The following is a 21,453-nucleotide window of genomic DNA, read 5'->3' on the forward strand; positions in this document are numbered from 1 at the left end:
ATCATTTTTCTCTGACGTCCTAGTGGATGCTGGGGACTCCGTAAGGACCATGGGGAATAGCGGCTCCGCAGGAGACTGGGCACAAATAGAAAGCTTTAGTACTACCTGGTGTGCACTGGCTCCTCCCCCTATGACCCTCCTCCAAGCCTCAGTTAGATTTTTGTGCCCGAACGAGAAGGGTGCACACTAGGGGCTCTCCTGAGCTTCTTAGTGAAAGTTTTAGTTTAGGTTTTTTATTTTCAGTGAGACCTGCTGGCAACAGGCTCACTGCATCGAGGGACTAAGGGGAGAAGAAGCGAACTCACCTGCGTGCAGAGTGGATTGGGCTTCTTGGCTACTGGACACCATTAGCTCCAGAGGGACAGCTCACAGGCTCAGTCTTGGAGCTCGGTCCCGGAGCCGCGCCGCCGGCCCCCTTACAGAGCCAGAAGCAAGAAGAGTCCGGCAAATCGGCGGCAGAAGACATCCTGTCTTCCACAAGGTAGCGCACAGCACTGCAGCTGTGCGCCATTGCTTCTCAGCACATTTCACACTCCGGTCACTGAGGGTGCAGGGCGCTAGGGGGGGAGCGCCCTGAGCAGCAATAAAAACACCTTGGCTGGCTAAAAATACATCACATATAGCTCCTGGGCTATATGGATGAATTTTAACCCCTGCCAGAATACACAGAAAAATGGGAGATAAGGCCGCCGAGAAGGGGGCGGAGCCTATCTCCTCAGCACACTGGCGCCATTTTCCCTCACAGCTCCGTTGGAGGGAAGCTCCCTGGCTCTCCCCTGCAGTCATAAAAAAGAGAGGGGGGCACTAATTAGGCGCAGTATTAAAAATACAGCAGCTATAAGGGGAAAAACACTTATATAAGGTTATCCCTGTATATATATAGCGCTCTGGTGTGTGCTGGCAAACTCTCCCTCTGTCTCCCCAAAGGGCTAGTGGGGTCCTGTCCTCTATCAGAGCATTTCCTGTGTGTGTGCTGTGTGTCGGTACGTTTGTGTCGACATGTATGAGGAGGAAAATGATGTGGAGACGGAGCAAATTGCCTGTAATAGTGATGTCACCCCCTAGGGGGTCGACACCTGAGTGGATGAACTGTTGGAAGGAATTACGTGACCGTGTCAACTCTGTATAAAAGACAGTGGTTGACATGAGACAGCCGGCTACTCAGCTTGTGCCTGTCCAGACGTCTCATAGGCCGTCAGGGGCTCTAAAGCGCCCGTTACCTCAGATGGCAGATATAGACGCCGACACGGATACTGACTCCAGTGTCGACGGTGAAGAGACAAATGTGACTTCCAGTAGGGCCACACGTTACATGATTGAGGCAATGAAAAATGTTTTACACATTTCTGATAATACGAGTACCACCAAAAAGGGGTATTATGTTCGGTGAGGAAAAACTGCCTGTAGTTTTCCTGAATCTGAGAAATTAAATGAGGTGTGATGATGCGTGGGTTTCCCCCGATAACAACTGATAATTTCTAAAATGTTATTGGCATTATATCCTTTCCCGCCAGAGGTTAGGGTGCGTTGGGAAACACCCCCTAGGGTGGGTAAAGCGCTCACACACTTGTAAGAACAAGGGCTCTACCCTCTCCTGAGATGGCCGCCCTTAAGGATCCTGCTGATAGAAAGCAGGAGGGTATCCTAAAATGTATTTACACACATACTGGTGTTATACTGCGACCAGCAATCGCCTCAGCCTGGATGTGCAGTGCTGGGTTGGCGTGGTCGGATTCCCTGACTGAAAATATTGATACCCTAGATAGGGACAGTATATTATTGCCTATAGAGCATTTAAAAGATGCATTTCTATATATGCGTGATGCACAGCGGAATATTTGCCGACTGGCATCAAGTGTAAGTGCGTTGTCCATTTCTGCCAGAAGAGGGTTATGGACACGACAGTGGTCAGGTGATGCGGATTCCAAACGGCATTTGGAAGTATTGCCTTATAAAGGGGAGGCGTTATTTGGGGTCGGTCTTTCAGACCTGGTGGCCACGGCAACAGCTGGGAAATCCACGTTTGTACCCCAGGTCGCCTCTCAACATAAGAAGACGCCGTATTATCAGGCGCAGTCCTTTCGTTCCCAGAAGGGCAAGCGGGCAAAAGGTTCCTCATTTCTGCCCGTGACAGAGGGAGAGGAAAAAGGCTGCAGAAATCAGCCAGTTCCCAGGAACAGAAGCTGGGGCTTTACAAGCAGACTCAGGCACGGTGGGGGTCCGTCTCAATGAATTTCAGCGCGCAGTGGGCTCACTCGCAAGTAGACCCCTGGATCCTTCAGGTGATATCTCAGGGGTACAAATTGGAATTCGAGACGTCTCCCCCTCGCCGTTTTCCTAAAGTCGGCTTTACCGACGTCTCCCTCTGACTGGGAGGCAGTTTTGGAAGCCATTCACAAGCTGTATTCCCAGCAGGTGATAATCAAGGTACCCCTCCTGCAACAGGGAACGGGGTATTATTCCACACTGTTGTGGTACCGAAGCCGGACGGCTCGGTGAGACCGATTCTAAATCTAAAATCTTTGAACACTTACATACGGAGGTTCAAATTCAAGATGGAGTCACTCAGAGCAGTGATTGCGAACCTGGAAGAAGGGGACTACATGATGTCTCGGGACATCAAGGATGCTTACCTTCATGTCCCAATTTACCCTTCTCACCAAGGGTACCTCAGGTTTGTGGTACAGAACTGTCACTATCAGTTTCAGAAGCTGCCGTTTGGATGGTCCACGGCACCCCGGGTCTTTACCAAGGTAACGGCCGAAATGATGATACTCCTTCGAAGGAAGGGAGTTTTAGTTATCCCTTACTTGGACGATCTCCTGATAAGGGTAAGATCCAGAGAACAGTTGGAGGTCGGTGTAGCACTATCTCAGGTAGTGTTGCGGCAGCACGGTTGGATTCTCAATATTCCAAAATCGCAGCTGGTTCCGACGACTCGTCTTCTGTTCCTAGGGATGATCCTGGACACAGTCCAGAAAAAGGTGTTTCTCCCGGAGGAGAAAGCCAGGGAGTTATCCGAACTAGTCAGGAACCTCCTAAAACCGAGCCAAGTCTCAGTGCGTCAATGCACAAGGGTTCTGGGAAAAATGGTGGCTTCCTACGAAGCAATCCCATTCGGCAGATTCCACGCAAGAACTTTCCAGTGGGACCTGCTGGACAAATGGTCCGGGTCGCATCTTCAGATGCATCAGCTGATAACCCTGTCACCAAGGACAAGGGTGTCCCTCCTGTGGTGGTTGCAGAGTGCTCATCTTCTAGAGGGCCGCAGATTCGGCATTCAGGACTGGGTCCTGGTGACCACGGATGCCAGCCTGTGAGGCTGGGGAGCAGTCACACAGGGAAGGAATTTCCAGGGCTTATGGTCAAGCCTGGAGACATCACTTTACATAAATATCCTGAAGCTAAGGGCCATTTACAATGCTCTAAGCTTAGCAAGACCTCTGCTTCAAGGTCAGCCGGTGTTGATCCAGTCGGACAACATCACGGCAGTCACCCACGTAAACAGACAGGGTGGCACAAGAAGCAGGAGGGCAATGGCAGAAGCTGCAAGGATTCTTCGCTGGGCGGAAAATCATGTGATAGCACTGTCAGCAGTGTTCATTCCGGGAATGGACAACTGGGAAGCAGACTTCCTCAGCAGACGCTCTGGTAACACCGTGGGTGTACCGGTCAGTGTATGTGTTCCATCCTCTGCCTCTCATACACAAGGTACTGAGAATTATAAGATGGAGAGGAGTAAGCACTATATTCGTGGCTCCGGATTGGCCAAGAAGGACTTGGTAACCGGAACTTCAAGAGATGCTCACGGAGGATCCGTGGCCTCTACCTCTAAGAAGGGACCTGCTCCAGCAAGGACCCTGTCTGTTCCAAGACTTACCGCGGCTGCGTTTGACGGCATGGTGGTTGAACGCCGGATCCTGAAGGAAAAAGGCATTCCGGATGAAGTCATCCTTATCCTGATCAAAGCCAGGAAGGATGTAACCGCAAAACATTATCACCGCATTTGGCGAAAATATGTTGCGTGGTGCGAGGCCAGTAAGGCCCGACGGAGGAATTTCAACTGGGTCGATTCCTACATTTCCTGCAAACAGGAGTGTCTATGGGCCTGAAATTGGGGTCCATTAAGGTTCAAATTTCGGCCCTGTCAATTTTCTTCCAAAAAGAACTAGCTTCAGTCCCTGAAGTTCAGACGTTTGTAAAAGGGGTACTGTATATACAGCCTCCTTTTTGTGCCTCCAGTGGCACCTTGGGATCTCAATGTAGTTTTTGGGTTCCAAAAGTCACATTGGGTTGAACCACTTAAATCTGTGGAGTTAAAATATATCACATGGAAGGTGGTCATGCTGTTGGCCCTGGCCTGGGCCAGGCGCGGGTCAGAATTGGCGGCTTTATCCTGTAAAAGCCCTTATCTGATTTTCCATTCGGACAGGGCGGAATTAAGGACTCGTCCTCAGTTTCTCCCTAAGGTGGTTTCAGCGTTTCACCTGAACCAACCTATGGTGGTGCCTGCGGCTACTAGGGACTTGGAGGACTCCAAGTTGCTAGACGTTGTCAGGGCCCTGAAAATTTATGTTTCCAGGACGGCTGGAGTCAGAAAATCTGACTCGCTGTTTATCCTGTATGCACCCAACAAGCTGGGTGCTCCTGCTTCTAAGCAGACTATTGCTCGTTGGATTTGTAGTACAATTCAGCTTGCACATTCTGTGGCAGGCCTGCCACACCAAAAATCTGTAAATGCCCACTCCACAAGGGAGGTGGGCTTATCTTGGGCGGCTGCCCGAGGGGTCTCGGCTTTACAACTTTGCCGAGCAGCTACTTGGTCAGGAGCAAATACGTTTGTAAAATTCTACAAATTTGATACCCTGGCTGAGGAGGACCTGGAGTTCTCTCAATTGGTGCTGCAGAGTCATCCGCACTCTCCCGCCCGTTTGGGAGCTTTGGTATAATCCCCATGGTCCTTACGGAGTCCCCAGCATCCACTAGGACGTCAGAGAAAATAAGAATTTACTTACCGATAATTCTATTTCTCGTAGTCCGTAGTGGATGCTGGGCGCCCATCCCAAGTGCGGATTGTCTGCAATACTGGTACATAGTTATTGTTACCAAAAAAATCAGGTTATTGCTGTAGTGAGCCATCTTTTCTAGAGGCTCCTCTGTTATCATGCTGTTAACTGGGTATAGATCACAAGTTATACGGTGTGATTGGTGTGGCTGGTATGATTCAAAATCCTTCCTTATTGTGTACGCTCGTCCGGGCACAGTATCCTAACTGAGGCTTGGAGGAGGGTCATAGGGGGAGGATCCAGTGCACACCAGGTAGTACTAAAGCTTTCTATTTGTGCCCAGTCTCCTGCGGAGCCGCTATTCCCCATGGTCCTTACGGAGTCCCCAGCATCCACTACGGACTACGAGAAGTAGAATTATCGGTAAGTAAATTCTTATTATTACACCCGTGCATGCGCCACCTACCAGTTTGTCCACAAAGTGCCACAGCTTTTGCACATACTTTCAAAATAGAATGCGGAGGTCTACAGATGAGAGAATCAAGGCAGAAGAGTGGGGTTGGTATGTAAAGACTAATTCCTACTTCCCTATACTCTGTGACATGCCACCAGCTCCAGATTATTTACGCAACATGATTCGCTGTTCCTGCAAGATGAAATGTGCTACTTCACGATGTGGATGCAAGCGTAATGGATTGTCCTGTTCAACAGCTTGCGGCGAGTGCCAGATCAGTGGTTACGATAACAACAACCCCACTGCCGACAGTGAATACGATGACAGTGATGAAAAGGATTAAAGTTTGTCTTTTACTAAGTTGACCCCTGTAATTAACAGAACTTAAAAAAAATTGGAAGTAATTATTTCCTTGACTTTTAAATTCTGTAAATAATTTCTAACATCAAAATTACGTGAGAAATAGTTGTGTTGTAGTATATTATTGAAAATTAGTTTATTTAAAACATTGTTAAATGTAAATAAAAGAATTCTGTCTCTAAAAAGCGTAAATTAGTTTATTTTTGCCTTTAGTAAGAAACAGCCAGTCTGACATTTTGAAATCCGTGTTTGGGGGGTTCCCGTGGTCTGATTTTGTCTGATTTTGGATATGTTGCTCAACAATGATACCTGAGCTAGAAACTCTTTCAAAATGCTTCTGAAGCAATTTTGCTCAGATCTAAATACAAGTAGTCTGGACTATTGGTTTTAGAAATGAAGGGTCAGTAGTACACACATGATCTCAGCTGTGGGTTCACCTAATCTGTTGTCTGTCTAATACAAGTTATACTGATATACAATAGTAAGTGTGCAGTTATAGAGATAAGGGTGGTCATTCTGAGTTGTTCGTTCGCTAGCAGTTTTTAGCAGCCATGCAAACGCTATCCCGCCTCCCACTGGGAGTGTATTTTAGCTTAGCAGAAGTGCGAACGAAAGGATCACAGAGCGGCTACAAAATAATTTTGTGCCATTTCAGAGTAGCTTCAGACCTACTCTGCGCTTGTGATCACTTCAGACTGTTCAGTTCCTGTTTTGACATCACAAACACGCCCTGCGTTCGCCCAGCCACACCTGCGTTTTTCCTGGCATGCCTGCGTTTTATCGAACACTCCCTGAAAACGGTCAGTTGACACCCAGAAACGCCCACTTCATGTCAATCACTCTGCGGCCAGCAGTGCGACTGAAATGCTTCGCTAGACCTTGTGTGAAACTACATCGTTCGTTGTAATAGTACATCGCGCGTGCGCAGAAGTGCAGTTTTTTTGCCTCATCGCTGCACAACGAACGAATGCAGTTAGCGATAAACTCGGAATGACCACCAAGGTCCAGTTCCTAGACCAGCTGTACTAGTGAATTACTGTGTACATAGACAGAATGGCATCCAACAGTTCAAGATTATAAACATCTGTATTTACATGCACTCTCTTCCAGCTGCAATCAAACTCTCAATGTAACAATTTAAAATCTGAATAAAGAATTCTATTGAAACAAAGGGGAGAATTCAATTGATGGCAGGAAATATGTATTAAGCCTGGAGTAGGGATAAAGCAGTGAGAAGCGCAAGGTGATAACGCACCAGCCAGTCAGTTCAGAACTGTAATTTTTCAAATCCGTAATGATTGGCTGGTGCGTTATCACCTTGTGCTTATCACTGATTTATCACTTCTTTATCCCTTCTCCAGGTTAATACATCTGCTCCCATGTAAGTTCTATAGAAACCACTGCATTTATTTTCTTACACCTCCAGAGCAAGTCTGATTTTTCCTAAAATCTTTCTTTTTTGGAAAAATCACCAGGACTTGCTCTGGCACCCCGGTGGCACCCCCCCTAAGGACTAATTAAGCAATTGGATGTTTCCAATTAGCTTAATTAGTCTGTAATTACTCACCTTCCAAATCTGTGTCTCCTGAATCCAACGTCAGAAGCTGGTCTCCTGCAGCAGCGGTGAGTATGTAATGTTGTGTGAGTGTCTGTGAGTGTGTGTGTGAGTATGTGTGTGTGGGTGTGTCTGTGTGACCCCCTCATGCAGTGTCATACCCCCAGAGGTGGCCGCTGGGAGACCTACATCTCCCAGCAGCCAAGGAGCCTTCCAGCAGTCCACTCCCCAGTGGGAAGATGGAGGGGAGACCACCGGGAGCCGCAGAGACCTACGGAGAGAACCAGACAGGTAACTGTTTTTGTTCACGCGCCGCAGGATTTTCAATGCTGAAACCCCCGCAAACTTTTTTTAAAGATTGGATACAGTGGATATTACGCATGGTAATCCAAACTTGGGCGCGAGATATGCAAGGTTTTTTACCTCATTATTCCTTGCTCACAATTGAATTCCCCCCAAAGAATTGAACAATGACTTCTCACCTTATCACAGAGATGTAGTGCTGTTAACAGCAGTAAGGCACCTGTACTTGGCCTGTATACCCTCCAGTACTTCCCATTCAGTACGTTTGACCTCAAGAACCTACAACATTATTGAGAAAGAAAAGGAGTGTCAACTGCAGTAATTCTATTCTTACATATACATACAACTATTGTTAAAAGTCAAGAGTAGTTTACCTTTGTGTTGGCTTCAATGATGAAATATGCAGCTAAAATGGACCTAAGTGCCTTCACAAAAAATTAAAGTTGGCTTTTTTGATATTTAAAAAAACAACTGAAGACGGGTTAGTGACCTTGCACTGACCCTCTTATTGAAAATTACATGTGGTTAGAGATCACATCATACACCCCTAACCTCTCACCCCATGACTCTCCAAAAATGGTTTCAAAACCTTATGTGTACTAACAATTAATAAACCAGGCGAAACAAAATCCCCAATAAGTGCTGGGTTTTCAGGGTCTTCACTGAACCTGTGTGTTTTCGGATGAAAAAATATTTTCTAATTAGATACCCCGTAACAAAAATATCAGTGAAACATTATGAAATACCGGGAAAAACTCAGGTTTATTGCTCCTGATGTTTCATCTAATCTAATTGGATACCCCCCTAAGTCAGTCACCGCGCCCAGTTCTATGCTGAGCTTCTGCTGTACTCATCTATAGGGATAGGATTTGGAGTGTTGTACAAGTATTGTCTTGGATGGCAGAAGTAGGACCAACATTTCCACGTAGGAGCAAATATTAATGTGGAAAGCTGAGTTTTGAAGTGATACAAGCTGATACATTTCAAAAGCCTCATATTTGACAATCTAACTTCGAAAGGGCAATGCATTATCATTAATCTCCATAATAAAGTAAAACAATACATAAAAAAAACAACAACACGTTTTTCACCTGGGCAAAAACATGTTGCACTGTGATGGGACAGACGTAAATGTGCACAGAGGTTTATAGTTGGGAGGGGGCGTGTCCTAGCATAATTCTAAATTTCAGTGTAAAAACAAAGCTGCCCAATATTTTCTTGCTACATGGAAAAGCAATCAGTATTTTCCACAAATGCAAAAAAATAAACCCAAAACATACATTTACACCCTTTGACTGTCAACATGACTTATTCCAGGAGCAAATTGCTCCTTTATTTGCTCTTCCTTCTAAGTCTGAATCAAGCCCCTAATAATAATGACTAAAAACTCCTCCTCTTACTTTAATGGAATAAGTTGGAACCCCGCAGTATGGCCCTCATTCCAAGTTGTTCGCTCGCTAGCTGCTTTTAGCAGCCGTGCAAACGCTAAGTTGCCGCCCTCTGGGAGTGTATCTTATCTTAGCAGAAGTGCGAACCAAAGGATCGCAGCGCAGCTACAAAAAAAATTTCGAGCAGGTTCTGAGTAGCTCCAGACCTACTCCTAGCTTGCGATCACTTCAGACTGTTTAGTTCCTGTTTTGACATCACAAACACGCCCTGCGTTCGGCTAGCCACGCCCGCTTTTCCCCAGGCACGCCTGCGTTTGTATTTGACACGCCTGCGTTTTTCGGCACACTCCCTGAAAATGGTCAGTTACCTCCCAGAAACACCCACTTCCTGTCAATCACTCAGCGATCAGCAGTGCGACTGAAAAGCGTTGCTAGACCTTGTGTGAAACTACATCGTTTGTTGTGAAAGTACGTTGCGCGTGCGCATTGCTTTCCATACGCATGTGCAGAAATGCCAATTTTTAGCCTGATCGCTGCGCTGCGAACAACGCCAGCTAGCGATCAACTCGGAATGACCCCCTATACTCATCTGGAAGAAGGAGGAGACCAGGCTGTGCACTATGGGGGTTATTCAGAGATGGATGCAGAACTTGCTTCCCGCAGCAAGATCTGCGTCCATCTACTCACATGCTGAGGGCCACTCTGCACAGGGCAAGGCTGGCCAGCATGTGTGTGGTGCCGCCCCACAATGTGTTCACAATTTAATTGCAAACGCATCGATTTGAGGTTGACCCAGCCCTGCACCATTTTTTTCTTGGAGCAGCTGCATGTGATGTCACACAGCCGCCCTGAAAATGCTCCTAACATGCCACCATTTTGCCCGCCAAATGCCAGGTTGAGGCCCCTCCAACGGCAGCCACTGTCAGTCCCCTTGAGGCCGCATCCTTCTGGGATTCGGTCACATAGTGAAGGGTTATGCACGCACACTATAGATGCTGCATATGCGCAGACCCCCTGAATGCGACCGCTGCGAGCGACCGCTGCGTTCAGGTCTGAATGGACCCCTGTGTCTGAAGGAGCATAAAGCACGAGGGAGCTGGGAACAGCAGGTGCAGGGACACTGGGAGCCGTACAGCCCTCTGACCTCCAGTCTATCACTGACCAAGCAGCTTCTTATGTTTTTGAAACAGCTGATGTTATGTGAAATCAAAGAAAAACCCCATGACAAAATATTGTGACGCTGTGAAATGACGAAGGTTGGGAGGTTTCTAGTAAAAGCACAAATAAAATCTAGTTTTACCTGTTCTTCAGGTACCGCACAAAATCTGGATGAGTGACAAATAGATTTTCCAAGTCAAAAGTTTTCCTAAATTCATCCCGGGGGTGAAGCCTAGAAATAAATGGAGGTCAGTATTACAGTAGAGCAGTGCTCCCTCTAGTGGTGATGATAAGAAATTGGTATAAAATTTTGCAGCATAATATTTAGAAATGTGTATGTGTGTTTGGATGGTGAAAAAAAGCAGAATTAGGGGTACATTTACTAAGCAGTGATAAGAGCGGAGAAGTGAGCCAGTGGAGAAGTTGCCCATGGCAACCAATGAGCACAGAAGTAACCTCTATAATTTGCATACTATAAAATGATACAGAGCTGCTGATTGGTTGATGGGGAAATTTCTTCACTGGCTCACTTCTCCGCTCTTATCACCGCTTAGTAAATGTTCCCCTTAGTGTATTGTAGAGTGTATACTATTAACATGTCTGCATACCTGAATACTTTCACAGTGTGATAATAGCATACTTGCCTACTCTCCCGGAATGGCCGGGAGGCTCCCGAAAATCGGGTGACCCTCCCGGCCCCCCGGAAGAGCAGGCAAGTCTCCCGATTTGCGGGGTCCCCCCTGCCCGTCCGCCCACTTAGTGTGTAAAGTGGGCGGTCCGGGCAGTCGATGACGCGATTCTTGCTGAATCGCGTCATCATAGCCACGCCCTCTGCAGTGTAATGCCGGTGATCGAGACATTACAGAGCAGGGGGCGTGGCTTAAAGGAGGTGTCACCGTGACCCCGCCCTTGCTCCGCCCCCGTCCTTGCTCCACCCCTGTCCCGCCTCCTGCCACCCCCTCCTTTACAGCACAGCCTCCCCTGCCCGCCCGCTGAGCCGACCTGGCTGCTCTCTCCCGCAGAGAGCAACCAGAATATCGGTAAGTATGGATAATAGTCTTGTTCCACATTCACCATTTTGTTTTCATTTCAATTAACCGGGACTGAATGAATATTTTTGAAATGCAGTAGCGCCCCCCCCCCCCCTCCCCACCACCACCGTGAGACAGAGGCAAGCACCCAAAAAGGGATGTGGCCATGTGAGAACGGGCGCAGTTTCATGGCAAACACCCTGTTTTCATCACTCCAGGAGTGTGCCCAGCATTCCCGGAGATGCTGGGTTGCCCCAGAGACTGCATGCCCTAACAGTTCATCCTCAGTGACAGGAGCCAGGCGCTGCACGGTAGTGTCACGGTGCAGCACCCGGCTCTCAGTCACTGCAGAGGAGTCAGCAATTTGGCGTCACCCCCTGGAAGAGTGACACCTGGGTATGGTCCGCAGCCCTCTAGTGATGCCTCTGCTATCTTCAACCACTTTATAGTGGAGCCAATAGCGAATTTTCCCATTAGGCACGTGAGGCACATGCCTAGGGGCGGCACTTGTTTGGGGGTGGCACTTGGATGGTTGTGTTGGCATTGTCAGCCCAAAAAGTACCAGTAACTGCAAAATTATTTCACTGTACTGTACCATATACCATCTTGCATGGAGTGTAAACCGGGCAGGACATGCACATACTGCTGCTGCAAGCTGTTCCACTTAGTAAATATGTACACATAAATAAAAATATATTTTTTTATATAGTTAGTGGCTTTTTTAAATAATTCCATTAAATTGATTATCATCAAATGAGGGCTTATAGCCAGTCATTAAAAAATAATAAAATTAGGCAGGTGGGGGGCGGCCGTTACTGTTGTGCCTAGGACCGGCCTCACCCCTAAATCCACCCCTGAGAGGAGCTATAACAAAAACATATATATATATATATATATATATATATATTTGTGAAAGGGTGTGAACTTTTTATTTAAACAGTGTGCTCACATACCATATTGCACCCCAGATCTAGGAATGGTGAGTGCAGTCGACTAATGCCTTTTGTTTATCGGATTCATTTTTTAATTAATCTTTTTGTGACAACATCGTCTCATGCATCCGTTAGCTTATTTAATCTAACCTGTGTGTTTTCATAGGTGCTTTGCAGCAGATATGCTTGGTGACAGTCAGGGCCGCTGCTAGGGTGTTCTGTGCCCCCCTGCAAACTATAAATTTGCGCCCTCCCATATTCCACAAAGGGTCAGTGCACGCCGGGAAAAGGGGTGTTGTCTCACAAGTAAGGACATGGTCACACAATAGTACCCCCATTTAAAATTACGCCACACAGTAGCACAATCTTATTAATCTTATACGTAATGCCCCACCCGTAGTATTAGCGTCCTTATATGTAATGCACCGCAGTAGTAATAGCATCTTTATACATAATACCCCCCCAGTAGTAGTAGCATCCTTATACATAATGCCCCCCCAGTAATAGAAGCATCCTTATACATAATGCCCCCCCAGTAATAGAAGCATCCTTATACATAATGCCCCCCCAGTAGTAGAAGCATCCTTATACATAATGCACCCACAGTAGTAGTAGCGTCCTTATACGTAGTGCACCCCCAGTAGTAGAAGCGTCCTTATACGTAATGCCCCCCCAGTAGTAGCATCATTATACGTAGTGCACCCCAGTAGTAGAAGCGTCCTTATACGTAATGCCCCCAAGTAGTAGTAGCATCCTTATACGTAATGCCCCCCAAGTAGTAGTAGCGTTCTTATACATAATGCTCCCCCAGTAGTAGCATCCTTATACGTAATGCCCCCCCAGTAGTAGTAGCATCATTATACGTAGTGCACCCCAGTAGTAGAAGCATCTTTATACGTAATGCCCCCAAGTAGTAGTAGCTTCCTTATACGTAATGTGCCCCCAGTAGTAGTACCGTCCTCATACATAATGCCCCCCAGTAGTAGTAGCGTCCTTATACGTAATGCCCCCTCAGTAGTAGTAGTGTCCTTACACATAATGCCCCCCCAGTAGTAGTAGAATTGTTATATGTAATGCCCCCCAGTAATTGTAACGTCCTTATACGTAATGCCCCCCAGTAGTAGCATCCTTATACGTAATGCCCCCCCAGTAGTAGTAGCAGCAGCGTACTTACATGTAGTGCCACTCCTGTAGTAGTAACGTCCTTACATGTAATGCGCCCTCAGTAGTAGCGTCGTTATACGTAATGCCCCCCCAGTAGTAGTAGCGTACTTACATGTAATGCCAACCCTGTAGTAGCGTCCTTACAGGTAATGCTCCCCCAATAGTAGCGTCGTTATACGTAATGCCCCCCCAGTAGTAGTAGCGTCCTTACATGTAATGGCCCCCCCAGTAGTAGCGTCGTTATACGTAATGCCCCACTGTAGTAGCGTCCTTACATGTAATGCCCCCCCAGTAGTAGTAGCATCCTTACATGTAATGCCCCCCCAGTAGTAGCGTCGGTATACGTAATGCCCCCCCTGTAGTAGTAGCGTCCTTACATGTAATGTAACCCCTAGTCCCCCAGTAGTAGCGTCCTTATACGTAATGCCCCCCTGTAGTAGTAGCGTCCTTACATGTAATGCCCCCCTAGTAGTAGTGTCGTTATACTTAATGCCCCCCCAGTAGTAGTAGCGTCCTTACATGTAATGCCCCCCCTAGTAGTAGCGTCGTTATACGTAATGCCACCCCAGTAGTAGTAGTAGCGTCCTTACATTTAATGTCCCCCCAGTAGTAGAGTCCATAATGCGCGCGCACACAGACATACCTCACACACACACATACACACCCCAACCATACACACATACAATTCACACACATATATATATATATATATATATACACACACACACACCATACACACACACATACATTTCTCTCTTACCCTCCACTTACCTAAGTCTGGCTGGCCGCCACTGTAATTACTCTCCCTTTCTCTGCACAGCAGCCTGGTCCGTGTAGCTCCGCCCCCATCTGTCCCGTTTAGCTCTGCCCCTTTCCGTCCCGTGTAGCTCCGCCCCCTCCTCAGATCTATACACAGCCGCTGTCACACAGGTGAGGGGAGGGAAGTAGGCTTTTCATGCTGCCGGCGCCGCTGCCTGTCATACAGTGACAGGCACGGCAGCTGGCAGCAGCAGCAGGGGGGACAGGACGGCGCAGCAGCAGGCAAGTGATGCAGAGCAGGGGGAGTGCCTCTCTCCGTCCCAGCGCCTCCCTGCACTCCATCCCTTCGCTGAGCGGGTAGCGCCGGGCCTTGTGACAGTCTCACCTTTAAAAGCCAAAGGTACTATGATCTTTAAACTAGAGATGAGCGGGTTCGGTTTCTCTGAATCCGAACCCGCCAGAACTTCATGTTTTTTTTCACGGGTCCGAGCGACTCGGATCTTCCCGCCTTGCTCGGTTAACCCGAGCGCGCCCGAACGTCATCATGACGCTGTCGGATTCTCGCGAGGCTCGGATTCTATCGCGAGACTCGGATTCTATATAAGGAGCCGCGCGTCGCCGCCATTTTCACACGTGCATTGAGATTGATAGGGAGAGGACGTGGCTGGCGTCCTCTCCGTTTAGAATAGATTAGAGAGACACTTGATTTACTAATTTTGGGGAGCATTAGGAGTACTCAGTACAGTGCAGAGTTTTGCTGATAGTGACCACCAGTTTTATTTATAATCCGTTCTCTGCCTGAAAAAAGCGATACACAGCACACAGTGACTCAGTCACATACCATATCTGTGTGCACTGCTCAGGCTCAGGCCAGTGTGCTGCATCATCTATTATCTATATATAATATTATATATATCTGTCTGACTGCTCAGCTCACACAGCTTATAATTGTGGGGGAGACTGGGGAGCACTACTGCAGTGCCAGTTATAGGTTATAGCAGGAGCCAGGAGTACATAATATATTATATAGTGAGTGACCACCAGACACACAGTGCAGTTTATTTAATATATCCGTTCTCTGCCTGAAAAAAGCGATACACACAGTGACTCAGTCAGTCACATACCATATCTGTGTGCACTGCTCAGGCTCAGGCCAGTGTGCTGCATCATCTATATATATTATATATCTGTCTGACTGCTCAGCTCACACAGCTTATAATTGTGGGGGAGACTGGGGAGCACTACTGCAGTGCCAGTTATAGGTTATAGCAGGAGCCAGGAGTACATAATATTATATTAAAATTAAACAGTGCACACTTTTGCTGCAGGAGTGCCACTGCCAGTGTGACTAGTGACCAGTGACCTGACCACCAGTATATATAATATTAGTAGTATACTATCTCTTTATCAACCAGTCTATATTAGCAGCAGACACAGTACAGTGCGGTAGTTCACGGCTGTGGCTACCTCTGTGTCGGCACTCGGCAGCCCGTCCATAATTGTATATACCACCTAACCGTGGTTTTTTTTTCTTTCTTTATACATACATACTAGTTACGAGTATACTATCTCTTTATCAACCAGTCTATATTATCAGCAGACACAGTACAGTGCGGTAGTTCACGGCTGTGGCTACCTCTGTGTCGGCACTCGGCAGCCCGTCCATAATTGTATATACCACCTAACCGTGGTTTTTTTTTCTTTCTTTATACATACATACTAGTTACGAGTATACTATCTCTTTATCAACCAGTCTATATATTAGCAGCAGACACAGTACAGTGCGGTAGTTCACGGCTGTGGCTACCTCTGTGTCGGCACTCGGCAGCCCGTCCATAATTGTATATACCACCTAACCGTGGTTTTTTTTTCTTTCTTTATACATACATACTAGTTACGAGTATACTATCTCTTTATCAACCAGTCTATATATTAGCAGCAGACACAGTACAGTGCGGTAGTTCACGGCTGTGGCTACCTCTGTGTCGGCACTCGGCAGCCCGTCCATAATTGTATATACCACCTAACCGTGGTTTTTTTTTTCTTTCTTTATACATACATACTAGTTACGAGTATACTATCTCTTTATCAACCAGTCTATATATTAGCAGCAGACACAGTACAGTGCGGTAGTTCACGGCTGTGGCTACCTCTGTGTCGGCACTCGGCAGCCCGTCCATAATTGTATATACCACCTAACCGTGGTTTTTTTTTCTTTCTTTATACATACATACTAGTTACGAGTATACTATCTCTTTATCAACCAGTCTATATATTAGCAGCAGACACAGTACAGTGCGGTAGTTCACGGCTGTGGCTACCTCTGTGTCGGCACTCGGCAGCCCGTCCATAATTGTATATACCACCTAACCGTGGTTTTTTTTTCTTTCTTTATACATACATACTAGTTACGAGTATACTATCTCTTTATCAACCAGTCTATATTAGCAGCAGACACAGTACAGTGCGGTAGTTCACGGCTGTGGCTACCTCTGTGTCGGCACTCGGCAGCCCGTCCATAATTGTATATACCACCTAACCGTGGTTTTTTTTTCTTTCTTTATACATACATACTAGTTACGAGTATACTATCTCTTTATCAACCAGTCTATATATTAGCAGCAGACACAGTACAGTGCGGTAGTTCACGGCTGTGGCTACCTCTGTGTCGGCACTCGGCAGCCCGTCCATAATTGTATACTAGTATCCAATCCATCCATCTCCATTGTTTACCTGAGGTGCCTTTTAGTTGTGCCTATTAAAATATGGAGAACAAAAATGTTGAGGTTCCAAAATTAGGGAAAGATCAAGATCCACTTCCACCTCGTGCTGAAGCTGCTGCCACTAGTCATGGCCGAGACGATGAAATGCCAGCAACGTCGTCTGCCAAGGCCGATGCCCAATGTCATAGTACAGAGCATGTCAAATCCAAAACACCAAATATCAGTAAAAAAAGGACTCCAAAACCTAAAATAAAATTGTCGGAGGAGAAGCGTAAACTTGCCAATATGCCATTTACCACACGGAGTGGCAAGGAACGGCTGAGGCCCTGGCCTATGTTCATGGCTAGTGGTTCAGCTTCACATGAGGATGGAAGCACTCAGCCTCTCGCTAGAAAAATGAAAAGACTCAAGCTGGCAAAAGCAGCACAGCAAAGAACTGTGCATTCTTCGAAATCCCAAATCCACAAGGAGAGTCCAATTGTGTCGGTTGCGATGCCTGACCTTCCCAACACTGGACGTGAAGAGCATGCGCCTTCCACCATTTGCACGCCCCCTGCAAGTGCTGGAAGGAGCACCCGCAGTCCAGTTCCTGATAGTCAGATTGAAGATGTCAGTGTTGAAGTACACCAGGATGAGGAGGATATGGGTGTTGCTGGCGCTGGGGAGGAAATTGACCAGGAGGATTCTGATGGTGAGGTGGTTTGTTTAAGTCAGGCACCCGGGGAGACACCTGTTGTCCGTGGGAGGAATATGGCCGTTGACATGCCAGGTGAAAATACCAAAAAAATCAGCTCTTCGGTGTGGAGGTATTTCACCAGAAATGCGGACAACAGGTGTCAAGCCGTGTGTTCCCTTTGTCAAGCTGTAATAAGTAGGGGTAAGGACGTTAACCACCTCGGAACATCCTCCCTTATACGTCACCTGCAGCGCATTCATAATAAGTCAGTGACAAGTTCAAAAACTTTGGGTGACAGCGGAAGCAGTCCACTGACCAGTAAATCCCTTCCTCTTGTAACCAAGCTCACGCAAACCACCCCACCAACTCCCTCAGTGTCAATTTCCTCCTTCCCCAGGAATGCCAATAGTCCTGCAGGCCATGTCACTGGCAATTCTGACGAGTCCTCTCCTGCCTTGGATTCCTCCGATGCATCCTTGCGTGTAACGCCTACTGCTGCTGGCGCTGCTGTTGTTGCCGCTGGGAGTCGATGGTCATCCCAGAGGGGAAGTCGTAAGCCCACTTGTACTACTTCCAGTAAGCAATTGACTGTTCAACAGTCCTTTGCGAGGAAGATGAAATATCACAGCAGTCATCCTACTGCAAAGCGGATAACTGAGTCCTTGACAACTATGTTGGTGTTAGACGTGCGTCCGGTATCCGCCGTTAGTTCACAGGGAACTAGACAATTTATTGAGGCAGTGTGCCCCCGTTACCAAATACCATCTAGGTTCCACTTCTCTAGGCAGGCGATACCGAGAATGTACACGGACGTCAGAAAAAGACTCACCAGTGTCCTAAAAAATGCAGTTGTACCCAATGTCCACTTAACCACGGACATGTGGACAAGTGGAGCAGGGCAGGGTCAGGACTATATGACTGTGACAGCCCACTGGGTAGATGTATGGACTCCCGCCGCAAGAACAGCAGCGGCGGCACCAGTAGCAGCATCTCGCAAACGCCAACTCTTTCCTAGGCAGGCTACGCTTTGTATCACCGCTTTCCAGAATACGCACACAGCTGAAAACCTCTTACGGCAACTGAGGAAGATCATCGCGGAATGGCTTACCCCAATTGGACTCTCCTGTGGATTTGTGGCATCGGACAACGCCAGCAATATTGTGTGTGCATTAAATATGGGCAAATTCCAGCACGTCCCATGTTTTGCACATACCTTGAATTTGGTGGTGCAGAATTTTTTAAAAAACGTCAGGGGCGTGCAAGAGATGCTGTCGGTGGCCAGAAAAATTGCGGGACACTTTCGGCGTACAGGCACCACGTACAGAAGACTGGAGCACCACCAAAAACTACTGAACCTGCCCTGCCATCATCTGAAGCAAGAAGTGGTAACGAGGTGGAATTCAACCCTCTATATGCTTCAGAGGTTGGAGGAGCAGCAAAAGGCCATTCAAGCCTATACAATTGAGCACGATATAGTAGGTGGAATGCACCTGTCTCAAGTGCAGTGGAGAATGATTTCAACGTTGTGCAAGGTTCTGATGCCCTTTGAACTTGCCACACGTGAAGTCAGTTCAGACACTGCCTGCCTGAGTCAGGTCATTCCCCTCATCAGGCTTTTGCAGAAGAAGCTGGAGGCATTGAAGAAGGAGCTAAAAGGGAGCGATTCCGCTAGGCATGTGGGACTTGTGGATGCAGCCCTTAATTCGCTTAACAAGGATTCACGGGTGGTCAATCTGTTGAAATCAGAGCACTACATTTTGGCCACCGTGCTCGATCCTAGATTTAAAGCCTACCTTGGATCTCTCTTTCCGGCAGACACAGGTCTGCTGGGGTTGAAAGACCTGCTGGTGACAAAATTGTCAAGTCAAGCGGAACGCGACCTGTCAACATCTCCTCCTTCACATTCTCCCGCAACTGGGGGTGCGAGGAAAAGGCTCAGAATTCCGAGCCCACCCGCTGGCGGTGATGCAGGGCAGTCTGGAGCGACTGCTGATGCTGACATCTGGTCCGGACTGAAGGACCTGACAACGATTACGGACATGTCGTCTACTGTCACTGCATATGATTCTCTCTACATTGATAGAATGGTGGAGGATTATATGAGTGACCGCATCCAAGTAGGCACGTCACACAGTCCGTACTTATACTGGCAGGAAAAAGAGGCAATTTGGAGGCCCTTGCACAAACTGGCTTTATTCTACCTAAGTTGCCCTCCCACTAGTGTGTACTCCGAAAGAGTGTTTAGTGCCGCCGCTCACCTTGTCAGCAATCGGCGTACGAGGTTACATCCAGAAAATGTGGAGAAGATGATGTTCATTAAAATGAATTATAATCAATTCCTCCGCGGAGACATTGACCAGCAGCAATTGCCTCCACAAAGTACACAGGGAGCTGAGATGGTGGATTCCAGTGGGGACGAATTGATAATCTGTGAGGAGGGGGATGTACACGGTGATATATCGGAGGGTGAAGATGAGGTGGACATCTTGCCTCTGTAGAGCCAGTTTGTGCAAGGAGAGATTAATTGCTTCTTTTTTGGGGGGGGTCCAAACCAACCCGTCATATCAGTCACAGTCGTGTGGCAGACCCTGTCACTGAAATGATGGGTTGGTTAAAGTGTGCATGTCCTGTTTTGTTTATACAACATAAGGGTGGGTGGGAGGGCCCAAGGACAATTCCATCTTGCACCTCTTTTTTCTTTTCTTTTTCTTTGCATCATGTGCTGATTGGGGAGGGTTTTTTGGAAGGGACATCCTGCGTGACACTGCAGTGCCACTCCTAGATGGGCCCGGTGTTTGTGTCGGCCACTAGGGTCGCTAATCTTACTCACACAGTCAGCTACCTCATTGCGCCTCTTTTTTTCTTTGCGTCATGTGCTGTTTGGGGAGGGTTTTTTGGAAGGGACATCCTGCGTGACACTGCAGTGCCACTCCTAGATGGGCCCGGTGTTTGTGTCGGCCACTAGGGTCGCTAATCTTACTCACACAGCTACCTCATTGCGCCTCTTTTTTTCTTTGCGTCATGTGCTGTTTGGGGAGGGTTTTTTGGAAGGGACATCCTGCGTGACACTGCAGTGCCACTCCTAGATGGGCCCGGTGTTTGTGTCGGCCACTAGGGTCGCTTATCTTACTCACACAGCGACCTCGGTGCAAATTTTAGGACTAAAAATAATATTGTGAGGTGTGAGGTATTCAGAATAGACTGAAAATGAGTGTAAATTATGGTTATTGAGGTTGATAATACTTTGGGATCAAAATGACCCCCAAATTCTATGATTTAAGCTGTTTTTTTGTGTTTTTTGAAAAAAACACCCGAATCCAAAACACACCCGAATCCGACAAAAAAAATTCGGTGAGGTTTTGCCAAAACGCGTTCGAACCCAAAACACGGCCGCGGAACCGAACCCAAAACCAAAACACAAAACCCGAAAAATTTCAGGCGCTCATCTCTACTTTAAACCAGTTAGCATACCTGAAGTTTAACATTACTATGACAGCAATTGCCATGTTTCTAATTCTTGAGTGATAGAATAGTACTTGCAGAAAGATGTGCTCCCTTGATGTGGGCCGCAAGCTAAAATGTATTGATCAATACATGAACTTAATTATAATGGTAAGTTATTTTCTCTTACGTCCTAGAGGATGCAGGGGACTCCGTAAGCACCATGGGGATAGACGGGCTCTGCAGGAGACATGGGCACTTTAAGAAAGACTTTAGGATTTGGGTGTGCACTGGCTCCTCCCTCTATGCCCCTCCTCCAGACCTCAGTTGATTACTGTGCCCTGAGGAAACTGGGTGCTTTTCAGAGGCTCTCCTGAGTTTCTGACAGAAAGTATTTTGTTAGGTTTTTTATTTTCAGGGAGCCTGCTGGCAACAGACTCCCTGCATCGTGGGACTGAGGGGAGAGAAGCAGACCTACTTCTGTGAGTTGAAAGGCTCTGCTT

At 47.2% G+C, this 21,453-nt stretch overlaps 1 protein-coding gene across 3 annotated transcripts in view; it reads right to left on the reverse strand.

Moving 5' to 3' along the window:
- Positions 1-21,453, reverse strand: part of ST6GALNAC1 (ST6 N-acetylgalactosaminide alpha-2,6-sialyltransferase 1) — a 315,054-nt gene that overhangs the window by 55,222 nt on the left and 238,379 nt on the right. For 2 of the 3 annotated variants that reach the window (XM_063960425.1, XM_063960424.1), the window contains exons 7-8: positions 10,367-10,456; positions 7,858-7,957 (exon numbers count right to left, since the gene is read on the reverse strand). In XM_063960425.1, the coding sequence (XP_063816495.1) occupies positions 7,858-7,957; positions 10,367-10,456 (190 nt within the window). The remainder of the gene's footprint in view (positions 1-7,857; positions 7,958-10,366; positions 10,457-21,453) is intronic. The other variant, XM_063960426.1, reaches the window with a different exon arrangement.

The sequence above is a fragment of the Pseudophryne corroboree genome, chromosome 3 (assembly GCF_028390025.1).
Source record: "Pseudophryne corroboree isolate aPseCor3 chromosome 3, aPseCor3.hap2, whole genome shotgun sequence".
NCBI lineage: Eukaryota > Metazoa > Chordata > Amphibia > Anura > Myobatrachidae > Pseudophryne > Pseudophryne corroboree.